Raw genomic sequence first — 24523 nt, 5'->3', positions numbered from 1 at the left:
AGTGGCAGCAAGAATCTTGGGGCTTATTTAGAAGTTGCAGACTCTTTTTTTAAGAAATGGTTTTTACTTTATCTTTTCAAATGATAAGAACCAGCACAGATATGCTTTCCTGAATGGCGGCTACCAATGCTATAAGCTTCTACAAGCGTACAAACAGAATGGTGTCCCCTATTGCAAACATTCTTTTTGTTTCATCCATGCTAGCACTCAAATAAACGCTTCCATTGTACTACCATTTTTCTTTCTCTCTGGTAATTATCCAATTTAATTTTGAAGTAAACCTTTTTTTATTTTAAAACAAAGCTGCTGACAGTCTAATGTGGTGTAACAGGTGAAGGCAACCTTTCAGGAACTCTTCCAATTGACCATGTTCCATGTGAGAGCTTAAATATTGCATTAACTGATTGCGTAAAGACATCAAGTCAAACAATGAAGCTCCAGGAAGAGATGTTTGATGGTAGTGAAGAACTGGAACTGAAGAAATAAATAATTTCAAAGTTTGTGTTCCTAGGAAGCAGACTTGTTGCTCAGTTGAGGCCATGAAATAATCCAATTAGGTCAGTTTATGCACCATATTTTGTGTTTGCGTGTCAGCAATTTGTAATGGTTTCCTGTTTTAGCGCCTCTCTAGTTTTGATTTGAAAGAATTTTGTAAAGGAAGTAAAGCACTGAAATATTTATTACTCCATTCTGGAAAGTGACCTTTCGTAAAAATATCTTTTTCCTTTGTTATTGAAGCTAGTGAAGCCAGGGGCATGATGTACTGATGACAGATGCCTGTAATACCAATAACTCTTTGATGCCTAGCCTTTGAAATGGAAATAGCTGTTGCGTTGTCGCCAAAAATGGCTCCTTCTTAAGATTAATTTTTGATGACTAGGCAATTTAAAAAACAAAGTGTGAAAGTCTGAGTATTTTTTATATGTGCTTTGGGGTCACGCTCCATTAATAGCAGGTCACTGTAGTCACAGTTCCTATTCTTGCTGAATTTAAGTTTATTTTAAAATGACAAGGGTAGTTTTGGGAGTCATGGAGCTACTGCACATGTACAGAGTAAGTGTCTACACATTACAAAAAGGCTTCCTTTATATTTATATTCCTGTAGGGATCTTTCCAGTATCAAAGGGAGAATTTCGCAGGGTTAGCTTATGCCAAAAGTAATGTATAAGAATACTGGTAACTTTTAATATTAATCCCTAATTAAGTATAGTAGTTAGCGTTATGTATGCAAATAATCAGAGCAAAAAATGGACAAGACTTTTGCAGTGCTTACCATTTTAGCTCAGCTATCACAGCACTTTTTTTTAAGGTGCCCAGAATATATTGTTAAATTAATGGAAATGTTAATATTGATTATATCTCTATTGACTAAACACATCAGGAAAGTGAATGTAGCAATTAGCTCTAATTAAAAGTGGACCCAACTGACTTTGGTGAACAGGAAACATACCTGGAGTGTTGGTCTTGCCTTAACATTTGACTAAGCACTGCACTTCTGTCTTTTCAGAATTCACTCATTAGCAACCCTTCCTTTCTAAGAATCCAGGGTTTGGTGCTTTGTCCATGTATAATGTCTATGCATTTACACACCACAGAGCAGTTTGGGGTGAAGACCTTGGTTCTTTTTTCGTTTTCTGTTAATTTGCTTATTCCTAGACGATTGAGTAGGTGAGAAAAGCGGCTGAGTTTTCTTCATTCCAAATGACTCTGCTGCAAAAAGCTATGTGTGTCTGAATATTTGGATAAGAATCAAACCAGGCTTTGCAGTGATATTCCACTAATGTCATTTAGCAAAAGTATCCCGAGTCTGCTGGACCCTGAATGCTCTCCTTATGAGAATTGTGAGATTATGCTTTAACAGAGACTGCTGCCTTTTGAACAATGACTGGTGATCACTTCTAATGCAATAAGAAGTACTAAAGCATGTCATAGACCTAAACTGAAAAACAAATTACTAGCCAAAATCTATTTCATTGATAGTGGTTTTTGTTCTCTCCACACCTTTTGATGTTAAGTACAATTCGTTCAGTGCTTAGCTTTCAATAAACCTACATATGAGCAGGTATTGATTTAAAAAATACTACCCCGGGTCCCAGCAACAACAGGTGATGCTTGGACACTCTTTTCCGAGCAGTAATCTAACCTTGATATTTGGAATTATCTCTCAGTCATAAATTATTTTCTGTTTTAATTACTAGGCTCAGCCTTCAAAGCATTTGACTTTAATAGGTCATGTTGTAATAGCAGATTGAAGTATACTATTAGAATGTCCGAGACACATTTTGTTACCGTTTTTGACTTTTGATAAAACCAAATCACAACTTAACAACAGGATCTACATCTCACCCTGAAAGTTTTTAAACATTTTCTGGCTAGAAGGTCTTGATGCTGCCTGGCCTGCTGTGTTCCTCCAGCTCCACAATGTGTTAACTCTGACTCCAGCATTTGGCAGTTCTTACTGTCTCAAAGAAATGTTATCGTTGGTATCTGTAGCTGAACTAAAAAGACTAGTAGTCTCAGCCTTGCCAGATTGCCTTTACCTCGAAGACATTGCTCCTAAAGGGCAATCAGATTAATGAGTCTTGCAACCTCTTGACATTTGCTAATTTGTTGTACATTGGCCTCTCAACTATTCAATAAGAGTATGACCGATCTTCTTTCACAACTCCACTTTCCAAACCAATCCCCAAAAATTTTAACAGTCAGTGTTTGCGTAGATTTGAGTGTTTTCCGCCTTTTAGGAAAATGAGAAAAGTTCATAAGCTTATGTGTGAAAGAATGTCTGTTCCTTTCGACTATAAATGACCAACCCCTAATCCATAGACTCTGCCTCAAAGTTCTAAACTATACAGTCAGAGGAAGCTGGTCTCGGCGTCTGTAATTGTCCAGTCCTGGAAGAATCTTGTATTTCAGGGAAATTACTTCATTCATGTAATTCCTTCTAAACTCCAGAATAAAAACTTTAGTCTATGCAATGTATTTATTCTACCCTATAAGGCTGTTGTTGACAGTGGTGCTATTGGAGAAAATAAGGTATTTGTTGGGATGATAAGGCATTGATAATTTTTGTTAACAACTGTGTGTATTTTTACATCAATTGTAGCATCAAATGCAAGATGGTTGCACCACTACACAGAAAGCTGAAGACCCTTCCCTCCCTTTTGGTTAAATCCTAAACATATTTAAATACTCCATCTTTTGGACCATTCTGAGATATGCAAGCAAACCTCAACCAACACTGACTTGAGACAAAAATCCTAATTGGTTGTTCTGCGCAGGCAATCTCTGGTGGACTTATAAAGACTGCTATTAAATTGGCAAGTTCTTTCAAGAAAAGATATTTACCCCTGCATTTTTCTTGTTCTTGCTATGTCATAGTTGCTGCCTTGTGTGTAGAGAAGGAGTTATTTCCAAAAATAACTAGGAAGCACTAAATTTGATTTTTTTTTTCTCGGCCTTCAGGTGAGCGAGCTGTGGTGACACTGGATGTTACACTCGGCTATCGTGATGACCGCTTTAGTGAATGGACAGAAATGGCCCATTCATTTGAGAGCCGGAAGCTGAATTGTAACTTCTCATCTCCGAAAGTATGTACTAGCTTATTTCTCTAGTAAGTCATTAATACAATATGCACAGAAGATCCATTGTTTAAAGCTCTGCATTATTTAATTAGTGTTATTATTGCTTATGAATGTGCCAACTAAATTATGCATTGGATTCCATTTATGAACCAGTTATACAATGCCCCACTGAAGTTGATGAATATGAGGTGAAGGAATTCAAGGTTTTAATTCTTGATCTGTCCTGAGTTAGTTGTTCTTGGTCAGAATGACAGTCAGGCAGTACAAAAGTATGGAGGAAGCTAAATATAGGCAAAAATCAGCCAAAGTTTCTATTCGTGCTTTTATCCAGTTACCACCTTGCAATATTTACTGGTCTGAATGTTGTGTTGAGGCCGGGACTGTGAAATCTCCTGTAGTTCATTAGTCCACTGGTGTGCCTTTTGAGTCCTTAGATTTGCTGGGTGCAACTTCACAGGCACTATACACATACCCTCACTGGGTTGCATGCACGTGCTCTTTATGTTTGATCCTCACGATCCATGAAAATGTTATTTTCCCATGGCAAATATCACAATTCAAGATAATACAAAAATATCATCATAAACATTAGAAGGTGGGTGCTTTAAAGTATTTGCAGTAAACCCCAAGCCACCCCATCTCAAGATCATGTTCATTGAGGCCAACTTTTACACTTGGTTGATATTGCTGAAGAGTCCACCACCTTTATATAAATCTGAGATCAGTTTAAGAGAAAAGTCTTTAGATAGCAAGTTGCATATCAATAAAAATAAAATCAGGATTCTTGCTACTAAGTCATATGGATTGGGGTTGGGTCAGCATTGTTCTCAGTTTGCTTTGCTGAAGTTTCGTGTCAGTCTCACAAATGAAGAGTGCTCTTTTTTAATGTCCGTGAAACCTGTCTGTATTATGGAGACAGGCAGGAAAAATTCTAGTCTTGTGTTAAACTGTCCAGTTACTTTGTGAGGTACAATAAATTCTAATTTTGTACAATTCTATTATTTCTTGTCCTGAGCAGCATCATGATAGTCAGGGTCAACTGTATGATTGTGACCTGCTTCCCTTCATGGAGCTGGGGAGTGTGGCGCATAAATATTACCTGATTAACATTCGACTTCCTGTCAATGAGAAGAAGAATATCAACATGAAAATTGGAAAGCTCAAAGATCTCAGGCTGGTGGTAATGTCATTGATATCATTACTATTCTGTCTTCATATTCAATCATCCTTATCATAGTCAATATAATGAATTTATGACTTGTATGTAAGTGAGGTTTGTGTTCAGAGGCCTGCAATGCACATTTCTAGAATAGCTTCATAGGTGCATTGCATGAAGATTGCCAGTACCGAAGAACATTTAAATAGGAGCATGATGAGGCTATTTCGGCTGCTTAAACCTACCCGCCATTCAATAATGTCATGTCTACATTAATATAGTTCCATTAATAATGAATTCCAGCACTTTCCAAGTGTTAGATGTTAGGGGAGGCAACGGCCAAGTGGTATTTTCACTGGACTGTTAATCTCGGGACCCAGATAAAGTTATGGGGACCCAGGTTCAAATCCTGTCACAACAAATAGTGGAATTTGAATTCAATAAAAAATATCTGGAATTAAGAATCTAACAATGACCATGAATCCTTTGTTGGAAAAAACCCATCTGGTTCACTAATGTCATTTAGGGAAGGAAACTGTCATCCTTACTTGGCCTGGCCTAAATGTGATTCCAAACCCACAGCAATATGGTTGACTCTGAGCTGCCCTCTGGGCAATTAGGGGTGGGCAGCAAATGTTGACCTAGGTGGTGATGTTCTCATCCTGTGAGTGAATGTTAAAAAAAAACTGGTGTGTAACCAGTTGGTCTCCGTCCTTTCTTGTGCAGAAGAGTTCAAAAAAGATTTATAAGGATATTGCCAGGGTTGGAGGGTTTGAGCTACGGGGAGAGACTGAATAGGCTGCGGCTAATTTCTCCAGAGCATCAGAGGCTGAGGGAAGACCTAGTAGAAGTTTATAAAATCATGAGGAGCATGGTTGGGTGATTGGCCAAGGTCTTTTCCCCAAGGGAAGCGAGTTCAAAACTAGAGGGCATAGGTTTAAAATGAGAGGGGAAAGATTAAAAGGAACCTGAAGGGCAGCTTTTTCACTCAGGGTAGTGCATGTATGGAATGATCTGCCAGAGGAAGTGGTGAAGGCTGGTACAATTACAACATTTAAAAGGCATTTGGATGGATCCATGAATAGGAAGGGTTTAGAGAGATATGTGCCAAACGCTGAAAAATAAGCCTAGATTAATTTAGGATATCTAGTTGGCATGGATGAGTTGGATCAAAGGATCTGTTTCCATGCATGCCTATGTACATCTCTATGACTCTACCAAGAAAAAAAATGCTACGTTGTCATTTGCTGATCCACAGGGATCTTTCCAAACAACAGGAAAATTTTGAAAGATTGCAATGAATGCAGCCATTTCCTCTTCCAGCACTTCCTTTTTAATACTGTAGTATACACACTGTCTGATCCAGGAGACTTGTCACCTATTTGCTCCATCAGTTTTCTGTAATATTATTCCTCCTGTGAGTGTTTTAAGTTCTGCCTTCCCTTCTTGTCCCTTGATTTTTCCCACCTCATTATTCTTGGCATCCTTCTTATGTCTTCATCAAATATGCACAAAATATTTGCTCAATGCCTTGTTTTTTCTTTTTAATTCCCCAGACTTAACTAAGGGATAAATGTCTACTTTTAGCCAGACTCTTCCTTTTTAATTCACTAGTAGAAGCACTTGGGTTTTTATTTCTATTTCTATTTTTAGCCTAATTCAAATTTCTCCCTCTCAAATTCTTATAATCAACCTATGCTGGTTTCCAACATTTTTCCAATCTTCTGGCTTACAGCTAGTCTTTAGAGCATTATATGACTTTTCTTTCAATTGCATGCTGTCTTTAACTTCCTTAGTTAGGCAGCATTGATGAGTCATTCTTTCCTTCCTTGAGTATATTGTTTTTGTTTTAAAAACAATTCCTTTTAAATGTCTGCATATCAGTACTCTTACCTTGTTTTGAACCTATTTCGTGGTCCACGGTAGCTAACACTGTATCCATACCTTTGTAATTGCCTTTAAGATACTGGTTTCTGCTCCAGTTTTTTTCTCATTCACACTGATGTAATGATTATTTTGCCTGGAGAATCCTTTCACAATGAGATCATGGCATTTAGAAGAATAAAAGATGATCTTATTGAATCAGAAGATCTTGGGAGGACAGGGTGGATGTCGGGAGGATGTTTACATTTGTTAGCTAGGACTAAAATTAGAGAATGTAGTCTTAAAAATAAGAGGCTTACCTTTTAAGGCAATGAGGAGATTTTATTCTAAGGGTTGTTAGCATTGAATTCTCTTCCTCAGAAGGTCGTGAGACTGATCTTTAATTGTTGGTTTTCGGTAACAGAGTTATGGTGTACATTCAGGGAAGTCGGGTTGAAACCACAACCATATCAACCAATATCTTATTGAATAGTGAAGCAGGCTATTTTAGCCTGAGTTTCTGTAAACTACTCCCATCTCCTTCACAGACTACCAGGTCTAAAATTGCCTGTTTCCCAGTTGGTTCTGTAATGTATTATTCGAAAACTGTCTGATATGCACCTTAGCTTTCAAGATAGGTTTAACAATGTGATCCACCTTATCTGTTTGAAGATTTAAAACCATGCACCCCTGTTGCAATACAAGCCCTATAAGTAAACTGCTTTCACCAGTGACTTACTTCCCTTGCAGTTGCCTTTCTTCAGCCAACCCAATATTATAATTTGATCTTGCAAGCCAAGGAAATTTCCTCCTAGGGTGTTGTTTATTTGTTAACACAACCATTTTTTTTCATTTTCTGAAAGAACAAATGTTCATGATGCTTTAATTGCCAGCCTTGGTCACTTAGCCAATACAGAAATGTGGCTAAAATCATATTACACCCATTTATTAGTACTTGTGCTATTAACTCAGCCATCTTGAGTGCTTTTTAATTCAGATAAAGAGCCTATAATGCAGTCTTGTTTGTCATTTTCCCGACTCTGATCTTTCTGCTAGTGCACTCTTGGGTTCGTACACTTGCTCCCTTTCTATTTGGTCATCATCAGCTGCATAGCTGTATTTTGACCTTGTCTTTTCTTGATAACTTTCCAAATGTCCTCCGTCAGAAGTCCCCATCATTCCTCACTATTTAGTTTAAAGCTTTTAATATGATTTGCCAAGGCACCAATCCCAGTGTGGTTTCAGTGCAGTCTGATGGAACAAAAACCAAAAGAATTGCAGGTGCTGTAAATCAGCCACAAAAACAGGAGTTGCCAGAAAAGCTCAGCAGGTCTGGCAGCATCTGCACAGAAAACATAGTTAACTTTTCAGGTCCTTCTGAGAAAGGGTCACTGGACCCGAAATATTACTTATGTTTTTTTTTCTGCACATATGCTGCCAGACCTGCTGAGCTTTTCCAGCAACTTCTGTTTTTGCTGCCAATGGAACAGCGCCCCCAGGTACTGAGATCAGTGCTCTGTGAAATATTACCTATTCCTCACACACCATTCCTTGTTCAACTCTCTTTACCATGCGTCTAGTGGCAGCTGTTAAACTTCAAAATAAGCAGACAGAGAAAGGAAGTGAATTTGGGAGCTGGGAAAGAGCATCTTCTACCCTCTATTTGTTTTTAATAGGGGATAATGTTTGTCTTGAATGGAATTTTGAGTGTGGAAAATGGGACAGTTGACTGAAGCTTTTGGGTCGTTGTGGGCAATGAATAACTTGCTCTTGAACAAGGCAGTAAGAATCATAATCATTCCTCTGTCAGAACTTATGGCCTCTGGTAGGAATCACCAATTGATCAAGCTGGGACTTGTCTTTCTAGCAAGAGGAAGGGGGACTTAATAGATGCCTTCCAAAATCTTAAAGGCTGTGATAGATAAATGTGGAGAATGTGCTTCCACTTGTTGGGGCTAGGGGATAGGACATAATTGAGATCGTCACTAAACTCCAATGAAATCAGAACAAACTTCATTGCTGAGAGAGGGGATTGAATGTGAAACCTGCTAGCATAATTTACTTCAACAATTCTTTAACAGAATGCATAGAAAGGTAAATAATACAACAATAAAGGAGGTTATCTGCATATGGAGTGAAGAAGTTGATGGGAAGGCTGTGTGGAATATAAACATTGCAATCTACCAGTTGGGCTGAATGGCCTGCATCTATCTTGTTACATATAATGTACCATTATCCAGTAATTGAACTGAAGGTATTTTGAGCCTGACTGGTTGGTGTTATGCTAAATTTAATGTCACGTATAGTCTGGAGAAGTTCTGAAAAGCTTAATTAAAATTTTGTTTGTATTCAACCTGTCATTTTGCTTTATTTAAGCTAATCTTTAACAATTTGTTTCTTTATGCAGGGAATCCATCAGAATGGAGGATTCACAAGGGTCTGGTTTGCAATGAAAACCTTTCTTACTCCAAGTATTCTTATCATTATGATCTGGTATTGGAGACGTATTACAATGATGACTCGGCCCCCTGTTCTTTTAGAGAAGTAAGTCCAGTACTGAAGGAGTTCTGCAGGCTGGCTAATATGTTTATTTTAGTGGTTTGATTTGCTGCTTTTCATGCTGACTGTTCATAGCAGCTGTTTTACTCTAGTTGTCCTCCAGCTGTTGTGAAATTTGACTCACTTTGTCCTTCTTCTGCGGCCCTTAGCAGTTGTGCTTTGCATCTGTTTGGGCTCTCATTTGCAATTAGTTAGTGTCAGAGGTGGGATTAAATATTCCGATAACTCAAAAGTGTTCCACAAATGGAAACTGAAAAATTAAGTTGCTGAAAATATTTGCTTCAGGATCTCAATTGGTAGGTGTGCCTCTGGAAACATCTGAAGTAATGCCATTTTTAGTATGCTAATACGTGAAAAATAATCAATTGGAGTAAAATGTTTAATGTACTATCTGGGCACAATGTGACACAAAGCAAGGTAATTTTCTTTTTCACCAAGATTCAAATCTGCAGATAAATTTTTTGCTGTGAAGTTGTGATAAGCGATGGAAGGATTTTTTTTCAAAAGCTACTAAAATGAATAGTTATATATACAAGCATCATTTGATTTTGTTTTTAATAGTGAAGTTTTGAAAATGGGTGGGGATTGAAGCACTTCTGTGTTGGGAATGCAAACAGGTATTCATCCATTTTTAGCTTTCTAAACAATTTAATGAAATGCTTTTGCTGAGGTAGAATTTTTTAAAGTTGTTCATATTTTATTTACAGAGTAATCTTTGCACTTGGAATTTCAATGACCTTTATAAATATCCCAGTGGAATGGTTTTCCATTGGCTTTGACTGGACGTGGATGCTGCTGTTTGGTGACATTCGACAGGGAATCTTCTATGCAATGTTGCTGTCATTTTGGATTATCTTCTGTGGAGAACACCTCATGGTTAGTTTTCTGTGAAGTACACTTGCTCAGCTTCAAAAGTTGCCTAGTTATTTATTTTTGTCTCAAAGTCAAACAGAGACTGACTATTTTAGAGACATGATTATCCAAGGGGAGGAGTTTTTTACATTTGACTTCAAAACTTGGAGGCGCAAAATCTGTAGGGTGTAGTTTCCCATATACCATTTTGAACAGAGCCGATAAGCAAAGGTTGACCTGTAGGACCATAAGAAATTGGTACACGAGTAGCCTTTCAACCGTTTGCACCTGCTCCATCGTTCAATAGGATCGTGACTTAACTGATATTCCTTACATTCATTTTCCTGTCTGCCCTATAACCCTTGATGCCCCTACTGATCAAGAATCAATCTTTCTCAGGCTTGAATATACATAAGGAATCTGCTACACCCTGTAGTTCTCTGTAGCAAGTGGTTCCAAAGATACTCAAGCCTCAGAAGAAATTCCTCATTATCTCAGTCTTAAATTGGCATCCCTTTACTCTGAGACTACTCTGTCTGGTCCAAGATTCTGCAATGAGGAGAAACATCTTCTCAGCATTTAGCCTGTCAAGCCCCTTAAGAATCCTGTATCTCAATGAGATTACGTCTCTTTCTTCTAAGCTTCAGTGAATAGAGTGAAATGGCTTTCCTCATAAGACAATCCCTGAATATCAGGGATCATCCCAGTAAGTGTTCTCTGAACTGCCTGCAATGAAATGATATCTTTTCTTAAAGGGGACCAACACTGCTCCCTGCTCTCAGTACTCCAGATTTGGTTTCACCAGCACCATGTACATTGCAGTAAGACTTCCCTACTTTTATACCCGAACCGCTTTGAAATAAGGGCCAATGTGCACAGATACTTAGCTTTGGATTGCAGCTTTTCTCCATTTAAATAAAACTGTTCTTTTGTTCTCCCTTCCTAAATGAACAACTTTGTATTTTCTGGTATTATATTCCATTTGCCAAACTTTTACCTACTTTCTTAACCCATCAATATTTCAAGATATGTCAAAATAAGTCACCAATTCATTTTGGGAAATCTGTAGATTATGCTTTGAGTTTAGGAGTTGGGAAGTCATGTTAAGGTTGCACAGGACATTGGTGAGGCTTCTTCTAGAATGCGGGGTCAAATTCTCATCACCCAATTATTGGAAAGATATTATTAAGCTGGAGAGGGTTCAAAAGAGATTTACCAGGATGTTGCTGGGTATGGAAGGCTTGTGTTATAATTAGGCTGGGACTTTTTTCACTGGAGTGTAGGAGATTAGGAGGCAACAATATAGAAGTTTATAAAATAATGAGAGGTATAGATGGAGTTAATGGTAGTTGCCCTTTCCCTAGCATTGGGGGATTTCAAGCTTATGGGGCACATTCTTAAGATAAGAGTAGAGAGATTTTTAAAAAGACATGAGGGACAAATTTTTTTATACAGGGTGGTTTGCATGTTGAATGAGCTTCCTGAGGAAGTGGTGGATATGGATATAATTAGAACATTTAAAAAACATTTGGATAAGTACGTGAGTTGGAAAGGTTTGGAGGGATAGTGACCAGGAGCAGGCAGGTGGGACTATAGTTTAGTTTGGGATTACACTTGGCATGGCCTGGTTGGACTGAAAGGTCTGTTTCCATGCTGAACAACTCTATGACTCTATGCCTGAGAAACTTATGCAGTTTGGGTGCTGTTGGAACTAGTATAATTGATTGTACTGGCTAAGGGAGTAGAACAAATTAGCTGGTAACTCTTTGAATTTGTTGGATAGAGAACCCAACTTACACATTCAAGTCAATTGCTGAGTGGGGCAACTTCTTTCCTGTTATGACAACCCAGCCTATGGAAGTCTTCATGTTCTACAGTGCTAAAACAAACCGTAAGCAAGCGTGCATAAACTGTTACCCAGGATGGGAGGCATGGTTTACTTTTCATCTTTGTCACAGCAGGTGTTTTAAGTTAACAAATTTTAATTATAACTAATGCAGTTGCTGTCTGTCGTGTTAAGATGTTGCTCAAAGGAATTGTCAATCTTGTGAGATTGAGCAAATTGGTTAAACTGTTATAGGATTAGTTATTGGTCAGTTCTGAATGCAAGGCACAGGAACCATTTGCAGGAGTGTCTGGTGCTTCTGAACATGAGTTCATCAGACAAAACCAAAGTTGCTGGAAAAGCTCAGCAGCTCTGGCAGCACCTGTGAAGGGAAAGAACAGTTGACATCTCCGGTCCAGAGACCCTTCCTCAGAACTAGTTGATTTCGTTGGGATTGCTTGGCTATTAACTTTTTTGTTTCCATTTTAAATTTGTTTCATGGTGATGGATTTGTAGAATGTAATTTTTTTTTCCTTTCTCTCCTCATTCACTGGATGAGGGTCATCGCTGGTTAAGCAGCATTTATTATCCATCCCTAATTGCCCAGAGCGCAGTTCAGATTCAACTACATTGGTGTGGGCCTGGAGTCACATGTAGGCCAGACCAAGTAAGGATGGTCAAAGGACATTAGCGAACCAGGTGGGTTTTTCCGACAAAGACAATCATCATTAGACTCTTAATTCCGGATATTGAATTCAAATTCCACCATCTGTCTTGGTGGGATTCGAACACAGGTCCCCAGAATGTTATCTGAGTCTCTGAATTAACAATCCAGCGAGAATACCATTGGGCCAATGCTGCCCCCACTTTTAGAGCCTCACTTCCCTCTGAGCATTCAGCAAAATTTATGTTTTATAATAATTGATTCAAAAGCAATGGTTGAAGTCTGAAGCCCACAGTTTATTATAATGACAGGCTTATAGGTTTTGCTAACAGAGCACGTATTATCCGATAAATAGGTTCTTAAATACAGTCTGGCACTTCAGTCAATCAGCTGTCTGTCGTGCATTACTGATATTGTGGTGAGAGGAAAATTACACTTAATCTATAACAAAATCAACAGCTTCCTCCTTTTTCCACTTATGGTTCTCTTTCCCTGTTTCTTTTTCTTTTGGTTCCTTATCTCAGGGCTTGCTAAGTGAATGTCACTGTGGGGAAGATGCAAAGATAAAGTTACATTGCTGTAGGAGGATGCCTTTTAAACTGATATTTCGCACAATTGTTCTGTAAAATTGTCCTTTGATTTGACCTGTAAGTTGACAATATTGAAGAGCACAGATGTTTCAATGAAATTAATGAGGTTAGTTATTAAGTGCATTGTTGGATGAAAGGGAGAGCTTCACTCAAAATTTAGCTGCTGTATATGAACTTAAAGTACATGATGTATGTTCTAGATCCTTTTGCTTTGAGCATAAATGTACTATTTGAAAATTTCTCTGTTTCTCCTTGGGTATCAGACTGTCCCACTGCCACAAAATTCATCATCTGGATTTTGAATCATGCAGACATATGTATGAAAATAGAATAAACAAAGTCCAAGAATCATTTCATTTTAAAGGATGTACATTTTCACAGTGGCTCTATGTCCAGAGTTTTGTTGCAACTCCAATCTTGTACTATCTGCACAAAAGAAGGCAGACCAATTAGCTTTGTGTTGGCTAATTTCAAATGTGATGCCAGTGAGAGGGGATTATGGGGCTAGAGGTTGGGGAGTAGTGAATTTTATTTTTAATTTAAAAGACTCAACCTGTGGTGCTACCATTTTGTAGGTATTGAAAGCCTTCTGGTACTTAGCCAAGTGGTTAATTTCAGTGTTGACCCCAAAGGTTTAGCAGGTTGTCTGTAAGTTGGAACCATTGAATGCAAACATGGATATCTTCTAAGAGGATTTTGAGAATGTAATTCACTGGCTAACTGTTCTTTATTTTAAATTCCATAACCCCAGGATAAATTAGAATGTCAATTAAAGATATCCCAGCAGAGTTTGGATAACTCCGTGCAGCATGGAAATTAAACCTAGAATCTGTTAGGCTTCTTGACACAATGTTACTTTGGACTATTGAGAAATTTCTGTTTCTTGTTGAAAGTCTTGGGCTTGCATTTTGGTAGTCGGATTAATTTCTTGTTAATGTGTACCATCATTGTATTGTGTTCTGTCCCTAGGACCAGAATGAGCGAAATCGACTGTCTGTTTACCTGAAGCAAATTGTGCCAATTGGGTTTGGTTCCTTCTGCCTCTTCATTTTTGACCTTTGTGAGAGGTAAATATTTGTTACACATCCAGTGAGTGGTTCAGTTTTCTCCAGCCACTGACATGGATTTTAAGACCATTCTGGTTTTCTCTCCTTGGCACACGTATCATTACTTTTTGCACAGAGTTGATAGAATGAGATACCCTGAGCTGATTTTGTGTATTTAATCACTCCATGAAATGTAATCTTTGTTAATTTTGGATGGATAAAGATTCAGTACTAAAGATTCAGGACATTGCACGATTGACTTTGGCACATTTTACTGGAGATTTTGTGGCCCATTTCATTTTCCAGTGCAGTTAGTACTCCAGTGGTGAGAGATAATGGGAACTGCAGATGCTGGAGAATCCAAGACAACAAAATGTGAAGCTGGATGAACACAGCAGGCCAAGCAGCATCTCAGGAGCACAAAAGCTGACGTTTCGGGCCTAGACCCTTCATCAGAGAGGGGGATGGGGTGAGGGTTCTGGAATAAATAGGGAGAGAGGGGGAGGCGGACCGAAGATGGAGAGAAAAGAAGATAGGTGGAGAGGGTGTAGGTGGGGAGGTAGGGAGGGGATAGGTCAGTCCAGGGAAGACGGACAGGTCAAGGAGGTGGGATGAGGTTAGTAGGTAGATGGGGGTGCGGCTTGAGGTGGGAGGAAGGGATGGGTGAGAGGAAGAACAGGTTAGGGAGGTGGAGACAGGTTGGACTGGTTTTGGGATGCAGTGGGTGGAGGGGAAGAGCTGGGCTGGTTGTGTGGTGCAGTGGGGGGAGGGGACGAACTGGGCTGGTTTAGGGATGCAGTTGGGGAAGGGGAGATTTTGAAACTGGTGAAGTCCACATTGATACCATTAGGCTGCAGGGTTTCCAGGCGGAATATGAGTTGCTGTTCCTGCAACCTTCGGGTGGCATCATTGTGGCACTGCAGGAGGCCCATGATGGACATGTCATCTAGAGAATGGGAGGGGGAGTGTAAATGGTTTGCGACTGGGAGGTGCAGTAGTTGGTTGCGAACTGAGCAGAAGTGTTCTGCAAAGTGGTCTCCAAGCCTCCGCTTGGTTTCCCCAATGTAGAGGAAGCCACACCGGGTACAGTGGATGCAGTATACCACATCGGCAGATGTGCAGGTGAACCTCTGCTTAATGTGGAATGTCATCTTGGGGCCTGGGATAGGAGTGAGGGGGGAGGTTTGGGGGCAAGTGTAGCATTTCCTGCGGTTGCACCCTCAACAACTTCTCTTTTGACTCCTCCCAATTCCTACAGACTAAGGGGGTGGCCATGGGCACCCGCATGGGCCCCAGCTATGCCTGCCTCTTTGTAGGTTACATGGAATAGTCCCTCTTCCGCACCTACACAGGCCCCAAACCCCACCTCTTCCTCCGGTACATTGATGACTGTATCGGCGCCGCCTCTTGCTCCCCAGAGGAGCTCGAACAGTTCATCCACTTCACCAACACCTTCCACCCCAACCTTCAGTTCACCTGGGCCATCTCCAGCACATCCCTCAGCTCGTCCCCTCCACCCACTGCATCCCAAAACCAGTCCAACCTGTCTCCGCCTCCCTAACCTGTTCTTCCTCTCACCCATCCCTTCCTCCCACCCCAAGCCGCACCCCCATCTACCTACTAACCTCATCCCACCTCCTTGACCTGTCCGTCTTCCCTGGACTGACCTATCCCCTCCCTACCTCCCCACCTATACTCTCTCCGCCTATCTTCTTTTCTCTCCATCTTCGGTCCGCCTCCCCCTCTCTCCCTATTTATTCCAGAACCCTCACCCCATCCCCCTCTCTGATGAAGGGTCTAGGCCCGAAACGTCAGCTTTTGTGCTCCTGAGATGCTGCTTGGCCTGCTGTGTTCATCCAGCCTCACATTTTGTTGTCTTGAGTACTCCAGTGGTGACTGGTAAAGTCCCAGGGATATTACTTTTTAACCACTTTTTTTTTAAAAAAAGTCTTCATTGTTTGCTGTTCACCAAACTTCCTGAGTGTTAAGGAAGGTCTGTGCAACTGAGCATTGAGTTAACAGTCTGAAAGTATGACATTACGTGAGGGCATTGATTAACATGGAATCCATCACGATTCCTTGAGCTGTGAGCACTGCTCTCTACTGGCAACATTGAGAAACCAAGAGCCAAGACTGGTTGCTGTGCAGCTGGATACCTAACCCAGCCTTTTTTGCATCTTGCCACCAGAACTAGGCTGACTTATTAGTTTTTTTTATGCTATGGTGTATCCTCCTGCTCTCTCTTGCACTTGCTTACTAGGCTTCGGTGTCATGTGCTTGTTCACTCCACCTTGGTTGCTCTGTTTCTGCATGCATGTGAATTTGTGTTTCTCTCACTCTCCTGGAGATTCTGCAGCAAACGTTCGAAAATAATTGCATAATCTTTCCCCAAGCTGCATATTAAAACCAAAATATTGCCAAGCATGTCTACAATAGATTTCTCTTTACATTAAATGTTAAGTTTCAAGTACAAAATTTGCTTTCCTCACAAATATGTCCTCAAGTTTTTTTTAAATCCTCTCACAGGGGTGTGCAACTGACCAACCCATTCTACAGTATTTGGGCGACTGATGTTGGTACTGAATTGGCTGTATCCTTTTTATTCTGAATTTCTCATCGAAACTTTATATCCATGCAGGGCAAGAAATTGAAGTCTTTAATTATATGAAATGTGAAGGCCAGACTGCTCCCTCCATCGTTAAGAAGGGTATCAAGTTTGATACTCTATTGATATTAAATAGTTTCTCATTAGGCTAACAATGCTCATGCAAATTTAAGGAGAACCCGTTGCTGTTGACTGGATCTCGGATCAGTTCAGAAAGCTTTTATAGGTTGGTAATAGAACTGTGTTTCTAGCCTGGGCAATGTGGTTGCTCATTGCATCTAAAACTAGCAATGGTAATGGTCTCTGCCAGCAATTGCATTGTTTACGATGCAGCTGCCTCTGGAGATGTTGGTGAAAAGCACTTCAGGTCAATCTCAAAATAGTCTCAGAAAATAGCAGGGGCACTTGTTTATTTCACAATGCTGAGCTAATTGCACTCTTAGAGTTCACCTCCTTGCTTCTAAAGCCTCTGAGCTGGAGTGTGAGATGTATGCATTTTCTGTTAAAATATTTGGAAGTGTATGCTTTTCTGCCTATTGTGTGCATTAGAGATAAGCTTGATTAATTCCAGTTCTTTTGAACACAGGCAATATTCTCAGTGAATCATGCTGGGAGATTTTGAAAGAAGAGTCAGTTTCAGCTCAACCCCAAAGCAATTAATTGCAATATTTCACTTGCTTCAACACTTTCAGCAAAGAAGTTGATTGTTGAAAGAAAGCTCAACTTTTGCTTTACAAAGTGATTTCTCTCTTCCTCTGCAGAATCGGCTGACTTTTTGCTGGTTATGGGTGTCTGTTATTTTTAAATCCAACTGTCAACTGTTTTCATTGGTAGTGCTATCTCCGCCAGAGTTTGGTTGAGTTCAAATCTAACTCTCGGACTTCAGCGCAAAATCAGGGCAGGCAGTTATGTAGTTTTGGAGAAAGTGGTGTTCTATTAGAGATGCCATTTTTAGAGGAGCTGTTAAACCAAGGGCTATTCTAATCTCTTATGCGGATGTAACAAACCCATGGGGCAATTTTAAGGAAGACAGCCAACCCTCATATATTGTTTATACTACTTTATTCAGAAATAGAATATCTGGTCATTGTCACAGCACTGTTTGTGGCAGCTTGCTGAGTGCACGTCAGTTGCCAGTTTTCTTACAGTAGAACAGGTGACTGCATTTCACAACAATACTTCAAGTGGAGAAAGTTTTAGAGTTTATGACACAGCCACCAACTGTGGAACAATTATAATTAGAGATGTTGAAGAGGCAAGAATTGGAGAAGTACAGATGCCTGGGCAAGTTAAAAGCTTGACAAGATTTAAGATGGAAAGAATGAGGCTATGGAAAAGTTTGAAAATAAGGAGAATTTTATCATCCAGGAGCTGTTTGATCAACTGTTTGGGCGGCATGGTGGCTCAGTGGTTAGAGCTGCTGCCTCACAGTGCCAGGGACCTGGGTTCAATTTCAGCCTTGGGTAACTGTCTGTGTTGAGTTTGCACATTCTCCCCACGTATGCATGGGTTTCCTCCGGGTGCTGTGGTTTCTTCCCACAGTACAGTGATATACACGTTAGGTGGATTGGTCGTGCTAAATTGCCCAAAGTGTCTGGGGATGTGTGGGCTAGGTGGATTAGCCATGAAAAAGTACAGGGTTACAGGGATAGGGTAGGGGTCTGGGTGGGATGCTGTTCAAAGGGGCATTGTGGAGTTGATGGGCAGAATGGCCTGCTTCCATACTGTAGGGATTCTAAGAGCTAGAATAGGTATGTAAGTACAGGGGTAATGGATGATCAGGACTAAATTCAAGTAAGAACTTGGATAACAGAATTCTTTAGATGACTAAGTATTAAAGACATTGGATACTGGCATGAGTCTGTTGGAATAAGGAGATTGGGAGGTCAAAAAGCACGCAAGAGGGTTTTGTCAGTAGCTGAATTTGGACAGGGCGGATTCGAAAGATGTTCTGTCTTATCTGGTCTTGGTGATGGCCTGGATATATGCCAGAAATTCAACTTGCGGACAGACGACACCAAGCTAGGGTACTGTTTAGCTCATCTTCAGAGAGTTCCCAGGGAGAAAGAGATGACTCAGTCTTTAGGGTATTGAGTTTGTGGCAGGTTTGTGCTAAATTCTATATTGCATCCTATGAAATTAGTGTAACTGGAAAATGAAAGGGAAGGTCTTCTAGATTCTAGCACCTGCGATGCATATCTGCTACGTACCAGTTAGAGCAGGATTGGACTTCACAATAACAGTCCGTTTTACAGAAATTACATTTCCTGTCAACATAAGAGGAATGGCTGCCTGACAGTACCAAATAGGACTTGTTTGAAGCTACGCTTTCAAAGAATTCTCTACCTTCACAAAGAAGAGGAACATTGAAGGGGACAGGCGGAGGCATGCAAAATGTTGAACAGATTCTGTTTTCTTTGAACAAAGAAAATGGAGAATCAAAAAGTCATCTGCAGTATACCCTATGGGGTTAAACGTGTCTTGACTGCTGACATCTAATTCCAAATGCTTAGTAAATACTTCAATTGGGCGTTTCACTGTAATTTGCCTTTGGCTTGTGCAAACTCTCTTTCATGCCCTTACTGATTCATCCACAGCAACTGTCTGCAAGAAAATGATTTGTAGGTAGAATTGCTTAAAGTTATTTTGCATTCTACAACATTTCAGTCATTGTCTAATTCTCGGGCAGAGATCCTGTTTACCCTTTAGTAAACCTTTGAAGGATGTTAGTTTTGTGAGGAGCTTGCTGGTTTGGACAAGTGCCAGCTCGGGGAACAGCTTCAGTGCATTTCTCCTCCTCCTCCTCCTCCTTCCTCTTGCAAGTCTGACTGTACTTCACTTACAGTGCCCAGAGTACGAACAGAAACAGTGGCTTTTTACTGTAACTGTCACCATTTTAGTGACTACAACATTATAAAAGCAAATGGAGGATCCACTAAGTTGATCCAAAAAAATCCTAGAAAACTAAAAGATAGAAGTTACCATTAAAAGAACCTTATGCTTCAGCTCCCTGGTGTCACAGTTGGTCAAAGCAGTATGTTGAACTGTGCAGATCAGAAGATTTTTTTTGGTTTGATTCCTATGACTGTATAAAGTTTGCTGACATAAGTTAAGACAGTGGGTTACAATTATATTTATGGATAACCATATTTACAGACGAACAAATATTTGAATTGGAATCTAGATAGCTTCTTGATCATGCACTGTCTTTTGATCAATTCATGACTGATTTGTCTGGGGCATCAACTTCTCCACTTCCCTGTCTGTTGCCATACCATATCGGTCTAGCTCAATCTGAGAAAGATACATACAATGATCCTGCCTCCTCTGTTCTGTCAATGAGAATTCAGCATGTCCCCTAAGAAGACAGATATTTTCCCATCTCTGTCTTTTAAACTATGTCTCCTAATTGTAGTCGCTCCTATAAGAGAGCCATATCCTAATTATTTGGTGTACTTAAATGCGAACTTGTGTTTCATTACCAGGACAACCAGATGCCTCTGCTACTCCGTTTGAATAATATGCTGCTTTTCTGTTCGTTCTGCCAGAAGTGGACAGGTTCACATTTTCCCACATTATATTCCCTGTGCCATTCTATTTATCCCACTGACCTAACCTATCCTTTTGTAGACGGCTTTATGTTCCCTCCACAACTTGCTGTCTTGCTTATCTGTATCATCAGCATATCTAGCAACCATACCTTTTGATCCCTTCATCCATACATTTGATTATAGATTTTAAATAGCTGAGGCTCTGAACTTATCTGTGTGCAACATCACTAGCTACAGCTTGCCAAAATCCTCTGCTTCCCATTAGCTTAACAAATCTTCTATCTATGCCAGTATGTTTGTGCCCTCTACCATGAGTTCATATTCAGTAAGGTTGATCAGTAAGTTCACAGATTTTACAAAACTTGGTGAGGTGTTAAGTAGTGGAGGATAGCATTAGATTACAAGAGGATAAAGATGGGTTGGTCAGATGGGTTGATCAGTAGCAGTTAGAATGAAAACCAGAAAAGTGTGAGGTGATCTACATGTGCAGGAAAGACAAGGCAAGGAAACACACAATGAATAGTAGAACCCCGGGAAGCACAGAGGATCAGAGAAACTTTGGTATGTATGTTCATTGTTCCCTGAAAGTAGCAGGACAGCTAGATAAAGTGGTTAGCAAGGTGTATGGGATATTTGCCTTTATTGGCTGAGGCATAGAGTTTAAGAGCAGGAAGATTATGATAGAACTGTATAAAATGTTGTTAGGCCACATCTGTTGTATGCAGTTCTGGAATCCATATTATAGATGGATGTGATTGCACCAGAGAGGGTGCACAGGAGCTTTACTGGGACGTTGCCTGGGCTAGAGAGTTTTAGTTACAAAAAGAGATTGGATTGACTGGGTTGTTTTCTTTGCAGTAGCGAAGACTGAGGGAGACATGATTTGAATGTGCAATATTATCAGGTGCATAGACAGGGTAGGCAGAAACCTTTTCCCTTATTGGACAATTCACTGATTGTAGCGTAGATTTAAGGTAACAGGCAGGTGGTTTAGAGGAGATGTGCGAATAATATTTTTTTTGCCCCCATTGAGTGGTGGGAATCTGGAACTCATTGCTTGTGGGAGTGGTAGAGGCGTAAACATTCATAATGTTTATGAAGTACTTAGATATGCACCTGCGATGTCAAGACTTACAAGGCCAGTGCTGGAAAATGGGAATAGAACAGTTAAGTGGTTGTTTATATGGACTGAAGGGCATTTTTCTGTGTTGTAGATCTCTGACCAGATGACAACATCTTACGGCACATTGGTTAGGCATTGCTCCCCTGTCCATAGACATAACGATTTAGCATAAGCCAGCTTCTAAGAACTCTCATGGCCCATCTCTCATCCCCCTATAGAAGACTTCTGCACCCCATTAACCTCCAGATTCAACACATCATTCTCCGCCACTTCCACCACCTGCAGTCTGACCCCTCTACAAAGGACATATTTCCCTCCCCACTCTTAACAGCCTTCCGGAGGGACCGCGCTCTCCGTGACTCCCTCATCCGCTCCACACTGTCCACTAGCCCCACCACCCCGGCACCTTTCCCTGCAACTGCAGGAGGTGCTATACCTGCCCCTACACCTCCCCACCCTCCCCACTCACCTCCATCCCAGGCCCCAAAAAAACCTTCCACGTTAAACAGATGTTCACCTGCATATCCTCTAATGTGGTCTATTGTATCTGCTGTTCCTGATGTGGCCTCCTGTACATCAGGGAAACCAGGCAGAGGCTTGGAGACCACTTTGTGGAACACCTACACTTGGTTCATGACAAACGGCTGCACCTTCCAGTCGCGAACCACTTCAGCTTTCCCTCCCACTCCTCAGACAACATGTCCATCCTGGGGCTCCTCCAGTGTCATACTGATGCCACCTGGAAACTGGACGAACAGCACCTCATATTCCACCTTGGAAGCTTATAACCCAGTGGTCTCAATGTGGACTTTACTAGTTTCAAAATCTCCCCCACCTCCGACCTCATCCCAAGACCAGCACCCCCCCCTTTTTATCCCACCTTCTTGACCTGTCTGTCTTGTCTCCCACCTATCCGCCCCTCCCTCTTCATTGACCAATCCCCATCCCCACTTCCTACCTACACTCACCTTTTACTAGCTTCATCCCCGCTTCCTTGACCTGTCCATCTTCTCTCCCACCTACCTGCTCCACAATCAACCAGCTATCACCATCCCCCATCTCTATATTTATTTCAGTGCTCCCTTCCCCGACCCCATTTCTGAAGAAGGGTCCCGACCCGAAAAGTCAGCTTTCCTGCTCCTCTGATGCTGCCTGGCCTGTTGTGTTCCTCCATCTCCACATCTTGTTATTTCATTACTTAGTTGTTAAGCCCTGTAGGTGGACTGGAATGGATTATCTAGAACAGGAAGTTACTGCCTAGCCCGTGTTCAATAATAAGACTGAACTAGCACAGCATTTGAGGTTAGGAAATGGTACAGTTTGTCTCTGTATCCTCAGGCAAGCAAGGAAGTATTTGTGTCTCATCAACACCCACACACGTGGGATTAGAGTGAAAATGTACAAAACTGGGAGAAAAGCAAAAAATGGAAATATGTTGTAAATTGTCAGTGTATTTAAAGGGAAAAAAAATGAGGTACTGTACCATAAAGAGGTTGAGTATGATAAGGAGCCCAGTCATGCAATTGTTTACTACAGTAGGCACTAGAATTTAAATCCTGTGCAAATAGAATGGACTACAGTGCAGAGAAGCAATTTCCTTAAACGATTTCTATGGGGAAGGTAGAATGAGTGTGCTTCCATGTGTCCTTTTTGCAGCGTATGGAGCTGGTGTGTACGGATAGGCTTTTTCTGTTTCTTTTATTCACTTTGGCATCCAGAATTTGCAGGGTTTTTGTTTCTTTATTGTTTACCATTGCTGTAAACCACTGGCAATTATTTCAGTAAATTCATTATAAAATGACAGGTAGCACTCGGTTCTCAGTATCCCAGCAGCTAAGTTGCTGGCCTGGGTGGGCATTGTGACCCATACAAACTAGAAGATGTAAGGAGACTGTGTAAGCTGATCTCAGTTAAGATGGGATTGGAGGGATAGAATGGGGCTAGACGGGTGGTACACTTGTGCTCAGCTTCAGGGTAAGGATCAGTTGTGGTTCTCGTTTTGCACTTTTATTCAGTGAGGTGAAGGGTTGGTTAAAGACAGCAGTCTGGTCTGGGTGTATTGCTGATATTGTCACATGTAAAGACCTGAGAATATATCCTATATTGAATCACTAACTTTATGCCCTTTCCAAAGTATAAGTTGTGACCCTGAGATTCCATTTTTATTTGTATACCATGTGGCAGCATTAATGGGTAATGTTGTTTTCTGTTGGAGACAATCTCTTCAAGAGCAGTTTAAACCACAAAATCAAATCACTGTTTACCTTGACAGCTGTAAATCTAGATGGCCTTCATTATCGTCGCAGGTATCTGTGCTTGTCTGTATTTCTTCTTCTTGTGTTTCATGGTGTTCCAGGTCTTCCGAAATATAAGCGGCAAACAATGTTCACTCCCAGCCATGTCCAAAGCAAGGAGACTACACTATGAGGTAAAAATGAAGACTGTATTGTACAATATTGAATTTTACTGCACAGAAAGAGTTTGGACCATTTGTGTTGCATGAACCCTGAAAGAGGGATCCAATTAGTTTTGCTCTCCATGCCCTTTAGTTAATTAGTTTTTTATTTCCAAATATTTATTCATTTCCCTTTTTCAAAAGTATCGTGAACTCAATATTCTGTTCATGCATTGTACTTAACAGTTCTGTGCTATTTGAAATAGTTATAATTTTTCTCTTATTGAACAATCTTAACTTGGTATCCTCCAATAACTGATCAAAGAATATACATTTTTTAGCAAAGCCCTTCACTCTTCTGAATATTTCCATTAATCTCTTCTGCTTTAGTAAAAATGTCATTTCCTGGTCCTTGCTCATCACTTGTATCTTAATAAATCTGCCCTGCGACTCCTCCATAGCTTTCATATCTTCTAAAGTAGAATGCATCAAAGTAGAGACCATTTTCTAAAGGTAGGCAAGCCAATAATTTTATAGAGTCTAGTTTTACTTCCTTCTATTTGTACTCTAGCCTGTTTTTATATTATACTCTAATCCTAAATGCACTTTTAATCCTCCTAATGCGTAGTTTTGTTTTTCTATTTGAAGCCCACAACTTCTCTTTTTATACACTTTTCATATTTTAGCATGTAATGTTCCCTTCTACTAAAGTG

General features: G+C 40.4%; 1 protein-coding gene across 2 annotated transcripts in view; it reads left to right on the top strand.

Annotated features, from left to right (window-relative positions):
* wls (Wnt ligand secretion mediator) overlaps positions 1-24523 on the top strand; it is a 79834-nt gene that overhangs the window by 27238 nt on the left and 28073 nt on the right. For both annotated transcript variants that reach the window (XM_048539810.2, XM_048539809.2), the window contains exons 3-9: positions 3463-3587; positions 4600-4761; positions 9008-9144; positions 9867-10035; positions 14060-14157; positions 16663-16726; positions 23700-23843. In XM_048539810.2, coding sequence (XP_048395767.1) covers positions 3463-3587; positions 4600-4761; positions 9008-9144; positions 9867-10035; positions 14060-14157; positions 16663-16726; positions 23700-23843 — 899 coding nt within the window. The remainder of the gene's footprint in view (positions 1-3462; positions 3588-4599; positions 4762-9007; positions 9145-9866; positions 10036-14059; positions 14158-16662; positions 16727-23699; positions 23844-24523) is intronic.

This window comes from Stegostoma tigrinum, chromosome 8 (assembly GCF_030684315.1).
Source record: "Stegostoma tigrinum isolate sSteTig4 chromosome 8, sSteTig4.hap1, whole genome shotgun sequence".
Classification (NCBI taxonomy): Eukaryota; Metazoa; Chordata; class Chondrichthyes; order Orectolobiformes; family Stegostomatidae; genus Stegostoma; species Stegostoma tigrinum.
The sequence above is the reverse complement of the archived record's forward strand: the minus strand, read 5'-3'. Positions and strand labels throughout refer to the sequence as shown.